Raw genomic sequence first — 17489 nt, forward strand, 5'->3', positions numbered from 1 at the left:
TGTAATTTAGCCCCAGGAGACATCGTCTCCAGCTGGCTATGACACGATCTGTGTCCTTATATTTTCGAACAAGGAAATCTAGCACCCCCACTCAGCTAGATTCCCTTGTTCGATGAAAGGAAATCGCGATACGCAGATATTGTTTTGAACTGAGTAGGGGTGCTTGATTCCCTTGTTCGAAAATATGACACAGATTGTGTCATATAGCTAGCTGGAGACGTTTCCTTGGGCTAAATTACAGCAACATTCATCCTAAAGCAGGACTGCCATGGTATGTTGGCAAACAATCTTTACTCTTAGATTTTCTTTTTAGAGAAATTGCAAGGAACAAGTTGATATTGTATCCTTAGTAGGGGCTAGACCATTTGTTAGATGCACCTCTACCTGCTGATTGCAATGTGTCTAATAAAAGCAGGAAGATCGATTAGGTAATAAAGCATCAAGCTACCTGGCAAATGGTGAATTGTTAAAATGGTTCAGGTTTTGGGTTGAAGTATCTTTAAAAAAAAATGTTCTTTGCATCTTTACGTTTAATTTTACTCTTCTTAAAGTGTAAATGTTATTTCTTTCACGGCCGATTCTTTTGTTGTCATTTTAGTCGTGTGGTGACTCGAAGTATTGCCACGGCTGCAGCCAGACTACGGAAAGGTTATTCAAAGCCACCAGCGCAGAAGCCATGTTTGTTTTATAATCGATTTGGAAAGTGTAACAAGGGAAACGATTGTCCTTACGTTCATGATCCAAAGAAAATAGCCGTCTGCTATCGGTAAGTGTGTGTGTCTGGGTGCAGGGTCGGATGAATAGCCGAGTATGTGAAAAAAAAACTATTTGTAATTCAAAGGCCCAGCTTTTGCTTGTAATTTACATTAAGAGTGCAACTGTTTGTGGTATACTCAGGAAGTTGCACGATAATGAAGACGTAGTTCCATGAATTGATAAATTTATAAATATTGTCAAACCGACAGCAGAATATCTATTTACTTTGTGTGTGTGTGTGTGTGTTGTAACTATCTTGTCTTCTATTTTTTGTTCTAAAATATCACCTTTCTCCATCAGAATGATTCGAGGCGGTTGTAAAGTAGAAAATTGCCCATTCTACCATCAGCTTTCAAAGGAGAAGATGCCCAGCTGTTCTTACTTCCTGAAAGGCCAGTGTAATCGGGAAAACTGTATCTATCCACATGTCAAAGTGAATAAGAATGCCATCATTTGCGAAGACTTCCTCAATGGCTATTGTAGTTTAGGAGAGAAGGTAGGTTGGTCGAGTTACCTCCCTTTTATAATAATGGCTTGACGCGCGTGTAATGTCAGCATTTTAAATGGAAAAATATTAAGACAAATTTTTTGAGTTGGTTGATGCTTTCCCTTTAGTTTTGAAAGGTTCTTTTTGTATTTGAGCTGCGGAAATAAAGAGGCACGCAATATTAAGCGTGTTATGTTTTATAGAACCTTTAAAATTAGGCATTTTATATATTGTTCCATTGGCTAAGAACTGGCCTTGCTATGACCATTTAGTAGTTTTGCTATCACAGTTAAAAAAAAAGAAAAAATTGTATCACTTTTTACTCTAATTATTTTTAATTTTCAATCTCTAAATTTCTGAATCAACATTTGTTGATGAGATATGGAATGAACCAGAATACATAGAACAATCCATTATGAAATAGGTGTTGCCAAGTTGAAAGCTGTGGACACGTTGATTAGGATTAAGATGATTAAGCTGTGGACACGTTGATTAGGATTAAGATGAGCTTTGTTGGTACATTTATGATTTCATTTAGATGATTACAATCCAAATGATATTTGAACTGGTTTTGTTTTGTTTTTTTGTTTTTAATCAAAAACCTAATTAGTCTTACCTCTAAAATTGTATGTAGATGTGACTTACTAAATTAATTACTAACCCAATTGATGTTTTCTTTTTACTTAGGTTCAAAGTTTCACATTTCTAGGTGAAGAGACGTGACATTTGTACCCTTATTTTTTTTTCAAAGGATGATAGCAACATAATTGGAATGGAACTAGCAGAAAATGTTTGTTCAGTGCGATTCTGTTAAGAACCTAAGTTTATATCACCAATTCTTGCTCCATCCAGTTTGTTCTCTGATTTTGTACTTTTAACAGCCTCATTGTTGTTCTTCTCTCTTCACCCTAGATATTCGAATTTTTATTGTTCTTCCTTTGTTATCCAAAGGTGACATGAATTTCCCCGGTTTCATGATATAAGGAAATTGAAAGAATTTTTTTTTTTTTTTTTACCTTTCTTCTGTGTCATAACTTTTGACTATGCAAGGATTTGAACTTGGCATAGTAAGATAACCAAATACCCATTAATTATACACAATAGCAATGTTATGGTAAAGGACTCGTCAACCAGTGACGTCTAATTTACTGATAGGTAGGCTAAGTTCATTGAAAGAAGTGTTTCCCTGCTAAACAAAAACAACAGTAATTCCAAAATTGGTCCTTTCTGTGTGGTTTGTCGCCATGACTATCAGTCTGTTGATATCATCTATAGCCTGTTTTAACAATTGTTTCAATTCTTTGGCTCCCTTTTAATGTTCCAGTGTACTCGGAAGCATTCCCTTGTTTGTCAGAAATTCCGTGAGAATCAAGTTTGTAGCCACCATGCCTGTAAGTTCAATAGCCGTAAGAAGATCTCCAAAGACGGCTCAGGAAAATCTAAAACTGTTGGGGTGAAGAGGAAAAGACTGTAAGTTGACAGATTTCATTTTTGGTTGGGGGCGGGGGGCTCAGCCTCATTTATAACAGCATGCCAGCCTTTGTTACCATAGTTTATTTAGGCTTCCTATTACTGGAATGAAAAGTAGAGGGGTCGGGTAGCAGGGAGTGTAGGTATTCATTTCCGTTGATTGTCTCTGTTTCACACATAATAGTGTCTATTGCAACATTCTGCATAGGTAAGGATGGAACAGTACTATAGAAATACATTTCATAAACCTAGAGTATGCACTTATATATATATATATGTGTGTGTGTGTGTGTATATATACACATGCACACACGTGTATTTTGAGATTTGTTTAATCCTACACTTTTATGAAATATTCTTTTAAAATGAGTTGAAAAAAACTTATATAGTATAAGTTGTTAGAGATCATGGGATTTTATTCAGTGTGAGCTGCAACTTTATGGCTGTAACCGGTGCAGCCGCAGTCAGTATTAGCTGTAAATGTGCACAGTTTTAGCCAGTGTTTGCAAGTTGTTTTTGTGACTGGAGCCAAGTAGTCTTGCAACTGTTTTGGGTGAATTGTTGATATTTTCAGGAACTCCAAGTCTTCTACAGCAGCAAAATGCCGTGTAACAAAGAAAAGCTTCCCAGAAGAATTGGCCAGTCTATCGTTTATTTCATTGGTCAACTCCTCCGATGAATCACTGCTGGACACTTCAACTACTTCCAATACGAATGAAATGAAATCACCCAGTAAGGCTTTTGTCTTTTCTTTTTAATTTTGTCTCCCTTTTTTTCAAGCACTTCTTACTGTTTACACGCAAAACCCTTCTTTACGTGTTATGATTGTTTTTTTATCATTGCTTTCAGAAGAGACCCTACGTATCAAGCCTCGTCTTTGAATTGTAAAGTAACACTGCAGGTACTTTGTTTCCTTTTATTTAAAAAATTTTTTTTTTTTTCTCAACAGTAATTAGGATTGGAAGGGTTTATGCAGAAATGAAGGGAGGGAAAGGCAATTCAGCTCAAGGATATTTGTTTCTAAGTGTGCTGCAAGCTGTGAAAACAATTTTGTTGTTGCTTGTGTCTGTGAAAGAAATTGAGAAGAGAAATCGATTTCCCTGTTCTGATGTTATTCATTCACAAACTTTTAAGATTCCTTTGTAACTTAAGTGTCTCTTGACACGAGAAGCCTTCCTTTAGATAGGACATGGGTGACTTTCTTTGGACAATGTTCTGTCTTCAACCTAATTGAGGAATTCTGCTCTGAGGTATAATCCTAGTTATTTCATCCATATGATAACCTCATGTAGATATGTGTATGACTTTTCATGGACAGTTGGTGATTGATCTTGTCGAGATAAGGAATAGATATGCTGCCTAGCAGCTTATGTATTTCTCATGAAATGGCTACAACTGGGAATTGAAGCTAAAGTACGAACATAGTGTGCTGGAAGCTTGACTCATTTCTAGGGTGTCGCAACCTTTGATCATGCAGTGTAGTTCTCTTCTTGCATTAGGACACGCCTGGTTTAAGCAAACACTTACAATACAACACTTCTTGGCCATTGTTTCATTCTGTTGTGTTACCTTGACACCTTACAATTCTCACCTTACTTTTGCTTCTCTCACTGAAATTACCTGAAGTTCAAGGAATAAAAAGGAAAATTCTTCCAATTATGCTGTTATCTTATTGTTGCTGGCAATTAATTGTATACATACACACACACACACATATCTGTGGATTTGTATGCCTGGCACAGGCATGACTCTGACGTTTTGAAGTTCAGCAATGTGACTTTATAAAGCATTTTATTGGACAGAGTAAGCAGAATGCTAAAGGGTTATGGGTTGATGTTTAGAAATATTTCAAGTGTGACATATTTAGGCTTTTAGGATTTTTATGTAGTCCACAGCAATGATTGATGTCAATATAAAATGCTGATAGGTGTGGCATGGCTGTGTGGTAAGAAACCTGCTTCCCAACCACATGGTTCTGGGTTCAGTCCCACTGCGTGACACTTTGGGCAAGTGTCTTATACTGTATTTAGCCTTGGGCTGACCATGGCCTTGTGAGTGGATGTGGTAGGTGGAAACAGAACGAAGCCCATTAAATGAGAAAGGACCAGGAGTTGAGGTGATTTGCTATACTTGAGAAGGCACATCAAGCTAAGTAAAATTGGGGGTCATCCATACATAGAGGCTTGTCCTTTGCAGGTGCCAGTGACATGTAAAATGAACTCGTGCCAGTGCTGTTTAAATGCATGTGTGCTGGTGGCACGTAAAAAGCAGGCAGCACATGCTGTGCAGTGATTGTCTTAAGGAGAGGCATCTGACTGTAAGAGACCTGACCAAAGCAAACAACTGGAATCTGGACAGCCCCAGCTGTTTGATGTGTTTGTGTTTGTCTCCCACCACCACCACTTGTGTTGGTGTGTTTATGTTCCTGTAACTTAGCAGTTTGGCAAAAGAATCAATAGAATTGGTACCAGGCTTAACAAGATAAGAGCTGGGATTGATTCGTTTGGCTAAAGATTCTTCAGGTTGGTGCCCCAGCATGGCCGCAGTCTAATGACAAAAGATACTGGAAATTATTGGTTGTGTAAGGTTTGCTTTTTATACATTTTTTGTTGCTGGTTCTTTTCTCTTTTTTTTTTTTTTGCGATAAATAATTTTCTGGGCTGGAATGGGGTTGTTGATTGAATCTTAAGTTTTTATTTATTTAGAATATTTCTTGTGTGAAAAGAAAAAAAAAAAAAAAATTCTTTTTAACCACGCATATCGTGGTTCTTTCTTTTTTTCTGGTCTTTTCCACAGCCACGAAACCATTTTCTTGCCTTGAGTTGAACTTGAACCCTGGACAATACTGGTTTGTTTTTTGTTTTTTTTTCGCCTGCTAAAATTGGATTCCCTGGTTTGTACTTTGGTCTTCTATATGGAAGCCCTTTCTTTTTCCCTTCTTTTAAACGTTCTTTATCCATCATTTCTTCAATTTCATTATTTCTAGTTTTTAACACCTGTACGACTTTAAGACAGGTGATCTTCTCTTTGAAGAAAAGTTTGCAATGATGAGTTAATCTTCGTTATTTTCTTAAGACCCTTCTATTGTAGAATGACATTTAAAATTTTTCTTCTCTTTATTCTCTCCTTTTTTTTTGTTTTGTTTTTTTTTTATGTTTTGGTTAGAATCTGTTCATCTTAACTCCCCACCTGATATCTCTGCTGTAGCATGATTCTAAACTTCCAGAAAGCTCTTCAGATTCTCAGTTATAGCAATTGAAACTCAATACTCAGAGTTTTTGTATCTTAATTTAGATCAGTATTTTTCTCTCCAAAGTGTTAGATTTTCTTCATTAAGCAAGTCTCTCCATTGCTTCATTGCATCATTGTGAGTGTGAATGCTTGAACTGAACAATAATGCGGACAAGTCTATCAAGTTTCCACTGTTACTTGGTCTCCTCCTTCCCTACTTCATTTTGAACCAGCAAACTTTGTTACTTTTTCATCTTTTCATCTTCATCTTTCTTGCTCAATTGGAAAATCTGAATTATTTACAGAAAACTTTCATGTTCCACCATCTTTTTATATGATCCTAAAATAGGTTTAATCTTGGATGACCAATCCTTTATTTATTGATAATCTTGTTTAATGTAATTAGCAACAAAATCAACTGGACGCCAATATAATGCCATTTTGGTAACCTTTTACACCAATTAAGGTCAAACAAAACAAAAGAAATATATGTATATAAAAAAAAACTTATACACAAACATGCATACTAAAAAATAAACAAATAATGAATGGGTTTTTTTTTTCATGAAAACCTTTTAAAATTTTCTGTAATTTTTAGTATGAACTTTAAAAAGAAATGAAAAAAGAGTGAAAATAAAAATTTTAAAAAAAAATACAGATTATTAAATAAAGATTATTTAAGAACAAATATATTTAGCTGATTTTCTTATGGAAAAATCTAAAAGAAAAAAAATGAAGGAAAATCTTGAGTTGTAAAAAAAATGTATTGAATTTTGAAAATAAAAAACAATTGAAATATTTTTTGTTTTATTTATTTTTTTTCCTTTAGTTTTGTTGAACAAAAGAAAATAACAAAAATCGATCAACTTGTGTATATTATTTTGTAATAGCTGTCTCTTTATTTTCTTGTTCATTATCCTTTTGTTTTTCATTTGCTTTAGTCATTGGATTGTGGCCATGCTGGGGCACTACCTCTCTAAAGTATTCTTCCATTTCTGTCAGTTAATCCTGTTGAGGTTCTAACAGAAAATTTCTGTAAATGTTTCAAGTAATTTTGAAAAAAATATCAGCCATAGGTACAGGAGTGGCTGTGTGGTAAGAAGCTTGCTTACCAACCACATGGTTCTGGGTTCAGTCCCACTGCGTGTCACCTTGGGTGTCTTCTACTATAGCCTTGGGCCAACCAAAGCCTTGTGAGTGGATTTGGTAGACAGAAGCTGAAAGAAGCCTGTTGTATATATCTATATATGTGTGTGTGTGTTTGTCTCTGCTACCATCACTTGACAACAGATGCTGATGTGTTTACATCCCCATAATTTTGCGGTTCAGCAGAAGAGATCAATAGAATAAGTACTGGGCTTACAAAGAATATGTCTTGGGGTCGATTTGTTCAACTAAAGGCGGTGCTTCAGCATGGCCACAGTCAAATGACAAACAAGAAAAAAAAAATTGGAAAATTAATATACACCCCACCCAATCTGTTTTTTTCTGACGCATGGTCTCTTGAACTATCATCGCATAAATAATGTGGTTTTTTCAATTGCATGAACTAAAAGTCAGAGGGGAATGGCGGGATAAACTACCTGTATCGACTTGCTACAAGACCAGGTAGTAATTTTACCTTATCCTTATTCTTGGTGCAAGTTTTGAAGAGTGCAATTCGATTTTAACCTTTATTTTTTCAAAGCTATAATGGAAGTAACAAAGAAGCATATTCGGCATATTTTGCTTTATGAGGTAACAAGGCAATGGAAAGTGCAAGGACTATTAATGCAGTGTATGGGGATTGGACAATAAGCGTAAGCCAGTGTCAACGGTGGTTTCAGAAATTCCCAGCCAGAAACTGCAGCCTAGAAGATGAGCCACGTCTTGGAAGATCTTTAGAGCTCGATGAGGACGTCCTGCAAACCCTGGTAGAACAAAATCCTATCGTAACTGTTGAGGATCTAGCAGAGAAGTTTGGATTTGGTCATTTAACCAGTCATTCAAATCAGCTCTAGAAGGAAAATGACCGTCTTTGGTTTCAAGATGAAAGGTGTTCTTCCTTCAGGAGAATGCTTGGCCACATCCAGCAAGGATGACATTCCAAAGGCCTCATCTGATTGTTATTTATTCCGCAGTCTTCAAAATCAATTGGATGGAAAAATATGAATTCTGTAGACCAGGTCAGAACAGTACTGGGGGAGTATTTTTCGTCACGGACAAGCAATTTTTTGAAGAGCGTCTTTGCAAGTCTACCGGATAGGTGGAAGAGCGTTGTAGAAAATGAAGGAGAGCATATTTTAGATTAAAAAAGAACTTTATCTTAATTATGAAAACTAAAAGAAGCATAAAAAACTACATTATTTATGGGATGACCCAATATATATATATATAATTTATTAAATCACTAAAGTTTAAATCTGGTCACAATAAATGGCCAGAAAGCGAACTTTGCCTCTAACCCCAAATGCCGTCTGATCAACTCGGCCAAATACGAGATTGACCAGGCGAGCAAGCCTATAATGAAGAAGATTAATGATGACATAAGGAGGGCCAACTGCCTCTCTCTATGGCGCAGCACCAACGAAGTGGCCTCATGGTGTAATGCCAACCGGGAGAGGGGCAGGGCTAGATTTACACTCGTCGATATCAAAAGGGTTGCTGATGAAGGTAATTTCCTTTGCTAAGGGCTTCACAGACATTAGTGATAGAGATATTGGCGTTATCATGCACGCCAGGAAGACGGTGATGTTCAACAAAGATCCGACGTGGGTCAAGCAATCTGGCCCTGAGGGCTCCTTCGTTGCGGCTATGGAAGACTACGACAGCACCGACGTCTGCGTTCTTATCGGACTGAACATCTTAAGGAAGAGGTTTCCTTCGGTCCTCTTTGGTCTCTACAGAGATGACGCTCAAGCCATCTCTGGAGGAGCCAACGGGCACACTCTAGATAGACTTAGAAAGGACCTGATTAGTACTCTAGGCTCCATGAGACTCAAGATCACCATTGTTACTTAAAACCTGGGCTTAGGTATACACAGGCCCCACTGCAAGCCAAACGAGAAGCTGTCCTACATTAACATAGCCCCCTTTCACCCCACTATTGTGTTCATGAACTTAGTGAAGGTTATCAGCAAGAGGATCTTGAATCAATCCTCTGGCCGAGATATCATCGGCGCTGCCGCCCCCTACATCTCCAACATGCTAGGCACGGCCACTACAGCAACAACAGGCATACCAGCACCGCCAGACCAATGCGCCATAATGATAGAGCGCCAGCAACATCGTTGGCACGAACAACATCCCCAGGCCCGGAGCCAACCAGAAATACATCGGATCGGCCAGCATACCTTTCAAGCGACGCTTCTACAATCACCAGTCATCCTTCCGGATCTCAGAAAGACGTTTTGTTACGTTCATGGTCAGCCATGTCTGGCATCTCAAAGATCAAGGGATATCATGTGGAAGATCTTAGAACAACCTGGCTCATATACTAATGGGAGCAGGCTTTGCAAAATCTGCATCACTGAACGAGCCAAAATTCTTAAAAACCATGCTACGCCTGGCTCGCTGAAATATGTACACATTATGTCCATTTCAAGCGCTACCTCCTGCAAAGTTCGGATTCACTGCTCGCTGATTAGGCTCGTAAGAGACCTTAGGAAATAGGTCTCCATCTCCGATTAAACCTTGGTCCAGGGCAGACAACCTGTCCTCACTACCAGATTTTTTTGTTTTGTTTTTTTCTCCGATAGCCGTTTTACCAGTTGTCCATAGTGTTTCTCCACCTCCCCAAGGTGAAGAGTCAAATTTGTCTTTGTATAAAGTCTGATGAGCTGTCCACAAGATTGCGGCTTTGGCGGATGCGAAACCATTGGTCCCTCTATGACCAGGTTTTAGCTTTAGTCATTTGAAGCTTTGCTGCTCTAATCTTTAGAGTGTCTGCTTCTTATTCAACCCACTTTCCGCCAGCGTTACTGAAAATAGTAAATTTGTTTCAATTGATTTTTACGTCTGTCTGCCAAAAACTGGTACTGTACATGCAAAAATAAATAAATAATAAATAAATAAATTTATTCTTAACGTTAATATTTTCCTTGCCTTTGCTTTTTTTTTTTGGTAATATTTTTATTGCTTTAATATAGAATGTTTATGTCTTTTTTATATTGTTGTTGTCGTTGTTTTGCTCAGTTTTATTGTTTAACAGAATCTTTAACCTAATATTGGATTCATAGATCGGTTAAAAAACTATCAATTTTCTTCTGGAAGTCTTCACTCAATACTTTCTTCTTCAATTCTTCATTGATTGGCAAAACTTTAGGCTCTTCTTTGTCTCCAGACACTAGTGACTGGAGACTTTGATCGACCATTTCTTCGAGCGTCTTCATACAGGCATCGATTTCAATAGAATCCATTTTATCAAGGTCTTTATTAACAAATTTTGAGACAGGATCATTTTCCGATGGTGAATCCCCTCCACTGTCTTTCACAAAAGTGTCGGATCTTGGTAATTCTCCGTTTTTTACAGCAGGTGAGTTTTCTGATGGCTGATCAATCTTGTCGTCTGATGAATTTTCCAGTTTTGGATCATTTGATTTCGGCTGCGTTGATGATGAAGATTCTGCAAGATCCCCATCGCTAGATCCTGAAGGCGCTTCAGGGGTATTCTCTGTTGATGTGTGAATAGAAGCATCTACATTTTGATTAGTTGGTGCTTCTGAATTATCAGATCCTAATTCAATGCGTCCTGCTGCATCTTTCTTTTCTGAGTCTTGAAGCGAACTATCATCGTTTTTGCTATTTGCATTTACTTCGGCAGAGGAAGAACCAGCTGTTAATCGCAACTCATCGGAGTCTGTGGAAGAATCGCCGTCTTTTACATTTATCGATGCATCTATAGAATCATCAGCACCATTGTTTTGTCGGCTGGTTGAATTTTGAACAGATGTTTTAGATTTCGTGTCTGTCTGTGAATTTCCGGCAGCTTCCTCGTCTGCTTTTCCTGTCGATGTGGGACTGCTTCCCGGACTACGCGATCCTTGTTGCTGTTGTTGTTCTTGTGCGTTTATTAGCAGGTTATCTGAGGAATTTGCTGAATGTTTTTCTTGAGATCTTTCATCGGAGGCTGCTGCAGCCTTATCACTATCTTTGGAATTATTGACTGATTGGCTGCGGGCGGAAGAGGCTGAGCCAGTACGACTTCCTTCTTGACGATTTTTTTGTTTGGTGTCTTTGAGTTCTTCAGACTCCTGCCAAAGAGAAGAGAGAAATATTACAAACACACACACACACACACACACACATATATCATTATTCAGCGCACTATTCCACACACACACATATATAGATGGGTAAATGGATGTTATAAGACAAAATACGGAGCTTCGTTATATGAAAGCTTAAATGTTTAGAGGTCGTTGAATCTCAGAACTGTCTTCAGTCTCATCAAATAATCCTAGCCTCAAACTACCATTCCTCATTGCCAGCATCGTCCTTCCCACATGTCGCAAAATCATTGAGAGAAAATACATCGCACTGAATTTCGATCTGTGCACATTTTGCTCAATCAGAAATCAGCTGATTCCTAAGGGCTTAAAGCAAATCCCTCCAAGATGGGATTTTGAAAGGCCCGCTACATATTAAAGTAGAAACAATCCGAGGTTGACTAAATCAATTGATTTTATGTCTTAACCAACCAAGCTTATTTTATGGTCAATGTTCTGAAATTTGTAGCTGGAAGATTCGAAGAGAAGCAACATGAAACATTCAGGAGTGGGAAACATCGCTACCCACCGACCAATTTCGTGATTTTATTGTAGAAGTGGGATTGAAGAGGATTAATACACTCAACGCTACCAGAAATAGGGGAAAAGTCATTGATTCAGAGTATTGTCCCGTATCTGTAACAGATACGGGACAATAGAGTACAACGTAACTATTTCACTAGCATGTGTGTATACACTCACTCATGTTTACACCACCGTCCCACACATAGAATGAAAAGAGAAATGATTAACTTTTATTTTACTCACACAAAAAAAGTCGTTTGCAAATTTCATGCTCGGCTATTTATTATGATTTAATTAAAAGTAGCATTCAGGAAGTTTTTTTAGATGAAGGAAAGAGAGAACGACGCCATGTTTTATGAGTCGCTACTGTAGGAAGCTGCGTATGAATGTATCGAGTTATTCGGGCCAGAGACCAGGTCCGAATCCTTAAAAATTGAGTTGACTCCGATAAATGAGATGGTGGTGATGGTGATGATGGGAGGAAGCCAGGCAACACATCTGAAAGGGGAAATGAGTGAAAAGACGGCTGTAACGCTAAAATGATCAACATCAACGTTTGATCAGCATTGAATCCTTCATTCATGAGACGTTGAGAGACTGTAAGACAACAGTTCACCTGTAAGAAGACACAGCTTGAAGGTAGGAGCGTGGTCCGTTAGATTATAAAATGTTCCTAAGCAAACACCGATAATGTTCTTTCTATGGCGTTGTATTGTAGACTGGGCCTCAGAGGCAGACCAATCAATTACTGGTTTATGCTTTATCGATGACTCTTATAACAAAACAGTTCGTTAAGTAGGTGCTCAAAATACTTGATATTGTGGACCAAAAAACAAGTCAATTAAAATGATGCAAGTAGTTAGTGCCATGAAAACGAATGTTTAACGATGTGAAATCAATCAGTTGATCATTTATGGTTTATTGATAACCAATCAGACATTGATGAGTCACAGTTATCAATATTAAAGATGGTGATACGAAAAATATCTTGTTTCTTTTTCCTTTTATAAAAATTTGTATTCACCAGCTGAATCCCAATATACATTCTTTCTTCCTGAAGTAAAATGCTTCTGTCTCCCTACCCTCTCTCTCTCTCTCTCTCTCTCTCTCTCTCTCTCTCTCTCTCTCTCTCTCGTGAGTGAGTGAGTGAGTAAGTGAGTGAATGAATTAGTGATTGTATAGTGTGTGTGATTGACCAACAGAGTGTGAGCGATGTGACATTTCGTGATTTAATGTGACTGGGAAAACAGAATAATAAAAACTAACAGAAAATTATCTTATAAATCTGGATAAAATCAATGGTTGTTATTGTTTAACCCCAGGTCAAGCATAGTTAGGATCAAAAACATTCCATATATGATCATCTAGAGCTATTTTATTTTAGATAGTAGGGTGTGATATGAAAGAGAGTTATCTACTATTTTTAGCAGGACAACTAACCAGGTAGAGATGCCCTCTCTGGTTTGAAAACTAGCCGTAGGGTTCAATGGTCCATCAAAAGCAGAGTGAATCACGATATAGTGTAGCTATATGCGGTATATGTTGAAAAACTTTCGGCCTAGAAGAACAAAACCAGTCGTTGTTATGAAGTCTTTGCTACGTTGAGAAGATGCGTTCGCCTGGAGAGGAAGTCTCACCAGAATAAGGTCAGCAGCGATTTTGAGGGCTGGCGGCTATGTTTTCTTGATGTACGTAGTGATTATGTCTTTGTGTTGTTGGAGACGAGACTGACGTTAACCTAATGGAGGATATTCTCGGGTATCAGTCCACAGAGTCGGAGTAGATATGGTGTAAGGTCTCTAGCTTGCATGTGGTTGGCATTTGTCTGAGGACGGTTTGGAAAAATTAATGGTGACATCATCTGGACAGTAACAAGCATTGTGGGGTATGAGAACTGGTTAAGGCATTGATATAGAAGATTAAGAATGTGGTGGGAGCTCAAACCGAACCTTGGTGCTGAACATTGGTAGACATTGTATGGAACAGAGGAAGATCCATTAGTACACACTGCAAAATTTGATCTAAAAAGAAGACACGGATCCAGGAGTCGAAAGAGAGACGGAACTCACTGGCGGACAATTGAAGTCGAGTTCGCAAAACTATTTTCACTGCATTTCTCAAGGGCGAGGGCCTACGGGTAAATGGCGGGGTAAAATATGTCCCTAGCATGTCTGGTTTTATGAAGGCCATTCCGGTTGTCATAAGAGAGAGAGAGAGAGAGAGAGAAATAGAGAGAGGGGGAGAGGGTGCCAAGCTGTAGGGCAGATTGTTCAAGGGTCATAGAAGAAATGCTGTCAAAAATGCAGTCATAGAAGAAATGCAATCACACACATACACACAAATAAACAGGCACACACACACATACACACCACACACAGACACACACATACACACCACACACATACACATAAATATACATATGTTGAAGATGTACACGTATCTGTATATTCTATAAATACCTCTGCCTAATATCGCTGTCTGGTGACCTGAGTCCCTATATTTTAACAAAGACATAACTAAGGAAGATCTGTTCGCTCCACTCGTTTATTTCGTCAACTCAGTGACGAACCTGTCAGTGGTTTCTCAATCTGATACAACCAGCAATCAAATAACCTTCAACTCACAAATTTCCGTCTTAAAATAATGTAAGGGTGCACGAGATAATGTTCTCCAACATACACTATGCTTCAAAAAAGAAAAAAAAAAAAGGAAAGAAAACGAAAGGGAGATGGTACAATCATAGATGGAACACTTTCGACCATAGCTTTACTCGATCCGGCTATCCTGGGGGATAATCAACTGCCATTTTCTGCCGTCTGTCAAGTCCCCTATTTATAACGTCCGGTTGTAAATATGCCATTTACGAGAAACTCTTTATCGCAAAAGCCTAAAATAGAATTGTCGTCGTATTTACGTCATTTGTTTCGCGTACACTCGGTGAGCGCTTTCTTCCTTCCTTTCTTTCTTTCTTTCTTTCTTTCTGTTTCTTTGTGTATCTATGTATGTACAGGTGCATTGGTGCGTGTGTGTGTGTGTGTGTGTGTGCGCGCGCGAGTGCGTGGGTGTATACATGGATAGTACAATGTTTGTCTACACTCTTCTATGCTAGTGATGATGATGATGATGATGATGATGATTAGGAAGCTGGTTGCTGCCGGTTTTAATCGATGAACGACGATGACGAAGACGAACGCTGTGACGACAACGACGACGGTGATGATGACAGCGATAACGATGACGATGACAAGTGGAAAGTGTGGCTGCTGCCAGACAACCAGTGGAGTAATCATCCGTTGCTGAATCTGTCATTGCTTCGATTAACTGCAATTATCTGCGTAATTCATTGATAAAACCTCCCCCCTCCTCTTGTACAACAACAAGGGAGAGAATTCCAGTAAGACCTGCTGACTGAAAGATTTGAAGAGACACTGTAGACTGGTTGGAGGAAGCTGGTTACGAAAGCAATGGACATATTCCGGTCTTAACAAACCTCATCAACAAATACCTTCAATCATAACCGTGGGTTAGCCAAAGACATGTGATGAGAAGAATTTAGTTGAAGGAAACAGTGCAGTAGACCGTTGCGTGTATATACATTTCCCCTCGTATAGTGGTGTGGTGACATTGGAAAGTATTTTTTTTTTTACTGAACTAATTTTTTTATAGCAACCATCGCATGTGCAATTATTTATCGTCTTCTTAGTTAACCAGGAATGGTTCGAGCCAATATAATAACCTCTACTTGATCGTTCAATTGGCAGTGAAATCTCATTCAAATCAAATCCTAATAACATTTCAAATAAAAGAATCCCTTTTCTCAGAGAATAATGGAGAATGTATTCCTCGACACGATACGTCTACCGGTGAAATGCCTTCAGCCACAAGTTCGTTCAGAGATGATCTGATCGAAACATAAATCGAAGGCAAAATTGTTTGCCTACTTTAACATCACTAGCAGAGCCCGCCCGCCCGCAAGGTCTCAATATATCGGGTCAGATCTCGGCACCGAACATGGCAGCTCCATCCCTGATTTAGACATTACAAAAGGAAGAAACCGACCCACTTGTACAGCAGGATTGTATTATCCAGTGCTATAAGTAGCGACATTACTGTACAACTGGATAGCACATCCCTGGTTTCTAAGGCTGAATGCAATCCCACAGGAAAATCTGCTTGCCAACAACACACTGACCATGCGCAGATTTGCTTATCATTATTTCACGCTCTCAAAGCAGAGTTGAGCGCAGACACACGGTTCCTTTTTATTGGCCAAGGTTTCGCTTGTTATTGTTACTGTTCACGTTCTAGAATAATGGAAGTAATTTGGTCCGCCCCCCTCCTTTTTTCCCTTGGAATAAGAAATTTACCCAGGATGTTTTTTAGGATCCTGGAGAATAACTTCCCTAAGGGTCACAAATATCATAGTATTTGCAATAAATCTTCGATCAAATTTTCCTATTCTGGAACGCCAAATTTGGCATCTATTATTGCATCTCTAAATAGAAGCAAGTTGAATAAAATAGAGCAATGCGAACGGCCCTGCAATGGAAACCCCGGCTCTGGAAAGATTGGGTATAATACACACAAGACTAGTGAGACCAGCTCTTCGCTCCCTCCTGTTGTGTCGAACCCTGGTAATGGGAGAAGTGAAAATGCGGATGTGGGAAACCTAACAAGGACTGTTGCTGGTGGTCGAAGTAAGATTAGGGTTGGCCCAGATAAATTTTGCAATTGTAGGGACCCTCACTTATGTCCTCTTGATGGGTTCCGTCTGAGCACAAATGTAATATATAAATGTGTTGTTAGGGATGAGGACAATTCAAATAAGTTCTATATAGGAAGTACGATAGATTTCAAAGAAAGATATAGAGCAGGTTTGAGTTCATTTTCAAATGAAAAGTATTGCAACTCCACAACTCTCGCATCCTATGTGCACGACCTTAAGAAGAAAAATAAGAAATACTCTCTTGAATGGTCGATTGTATCGAGAGCTCCTTATTTTAGAGCAAATATTAGCAAATGTCTATTGTGTATTAGGGAATCCCTCACTATACTTAGGTTGTTTGGGCCGAAAACATTAAATAAATTCACTGAAGAGATCTCCTTCTGCAATCATAGGTTTTCCTCCACTTTCTTGAAGATATATAGAAATAAAAATAAAAATAGAAAATAAAAATATAAATAATATTATTTGTCTACGTTAAGGTGATTTGAAACCTGGAGGATTATATTAGTTACTACAGCCAATTTGAATCTTATTTTTTTAATTCATGACGTGGACAAGTTTTTTCCTCTTGACTATATAAGCCTGTTATATAAAAAAAATAATAATTCCTTTTGCCCGTCTTGATTGTTTGTAATTGTTACCCTGAAGAGGGGGGTGGGTCATCAACGGAGTGCACCATGACGTGTATGGACTACGGTGGTGAACCCTTGAAATGGCCATAGTTGCTTGTGTGTGTTTTGACCAGTGTTTTTTTTTTAACTTTTGTAAGTTTGGTGAGCAGAGACGGATTTTACCTATGGAAGTCTGCTGTTGCTACGTGTACCTTAAGGGAAGTACAGGACTTTCTATTATAACTTTAAATAATGTTAAATTATTTTACAGTTTTTTGTTTTTTTTTTGTCATTTTAAAGTTTTGTCATCAGATATAGTATTTTAGCCGATGGACTATTATAGTATTTTATTTTACTTCATTTAACCTTATTCTATTTTGCTTTATTTGTCTATTTTGAATTTTTAATCGCTTAATTTTATTCGAATTGGAATTATA

General features: G+C 38.2%; 2 protein-coding genes across 3 annotated transcripts in view; one reads left to right on the forward strand and one right to left on the reverse strand.

Moving 5' to 3' along the window:
* Window positions 1–6742, forward strand: part of LOC106872170 (zinc finger CCCH domain-containing protein 3) — a 16623-nt gene extending 9881 nt beyond the window's left edge. Inside the window, exons 7-12 of the mRNA XM_014919058.2 lie at window positions 599–766; window positions 1057–1252; window positions 2568–2713; window positions 3288–3445; window positions 3563–3614; window positions 5510–6742. Coding sequence (XP_014774544.1) covers window positions 599–766; window positions 1057–1252; window positions 2568–2713; window positions 3288–3445; window positions 3563–3594 — 700 coding nt within the window. The 3' untranslated portion in view covers window positions 3595–3614; window positions 5510–6742. The remainder of the gene's footprint in view (window positions 1–598; window positions 767–1056; window positions 1253–2567; window positions 2714–3287; window positions 3446–3562; window positions 3615–5509) is intronic.
* The window catches only part of LOC106872166 (clumping factor A), a 29564-nt gene continuing 18804 nt past the window's right edge, over window positions 6730–17489 (reverse strand). For both annotated transcript variants that reach the window (XM_014919048.2, XM_014919049.2), the window contains exon 3: window positions 6730–11175. In XM_014919048.2, coding sequence (XP_014774534.1) covers window positions 10156–11175 — 1020 coding nt within the window. In that variant the 3' untranslated portion in view covers window positions 6730–10155. The remainder of the gene's footprint in view (window positions 11176–17489) is intronic.

The sequence above is a fragment of the Octopus bimaculoides genome, chromosome 17 (genome assembly GCF_001194135.2).
Source record: "Octopus bimaculoides isolate UCB-OBI-ISO-001 chromosome 17, ASM119413v2, whole genome shotgun sequence".
NCBI classification, from domain to species: Eukaryota; Metazoa; Mollusca; class Cephalopoda; order Octopoda; family Octopodidae; genus Octopus; species Octopus bimaculoides.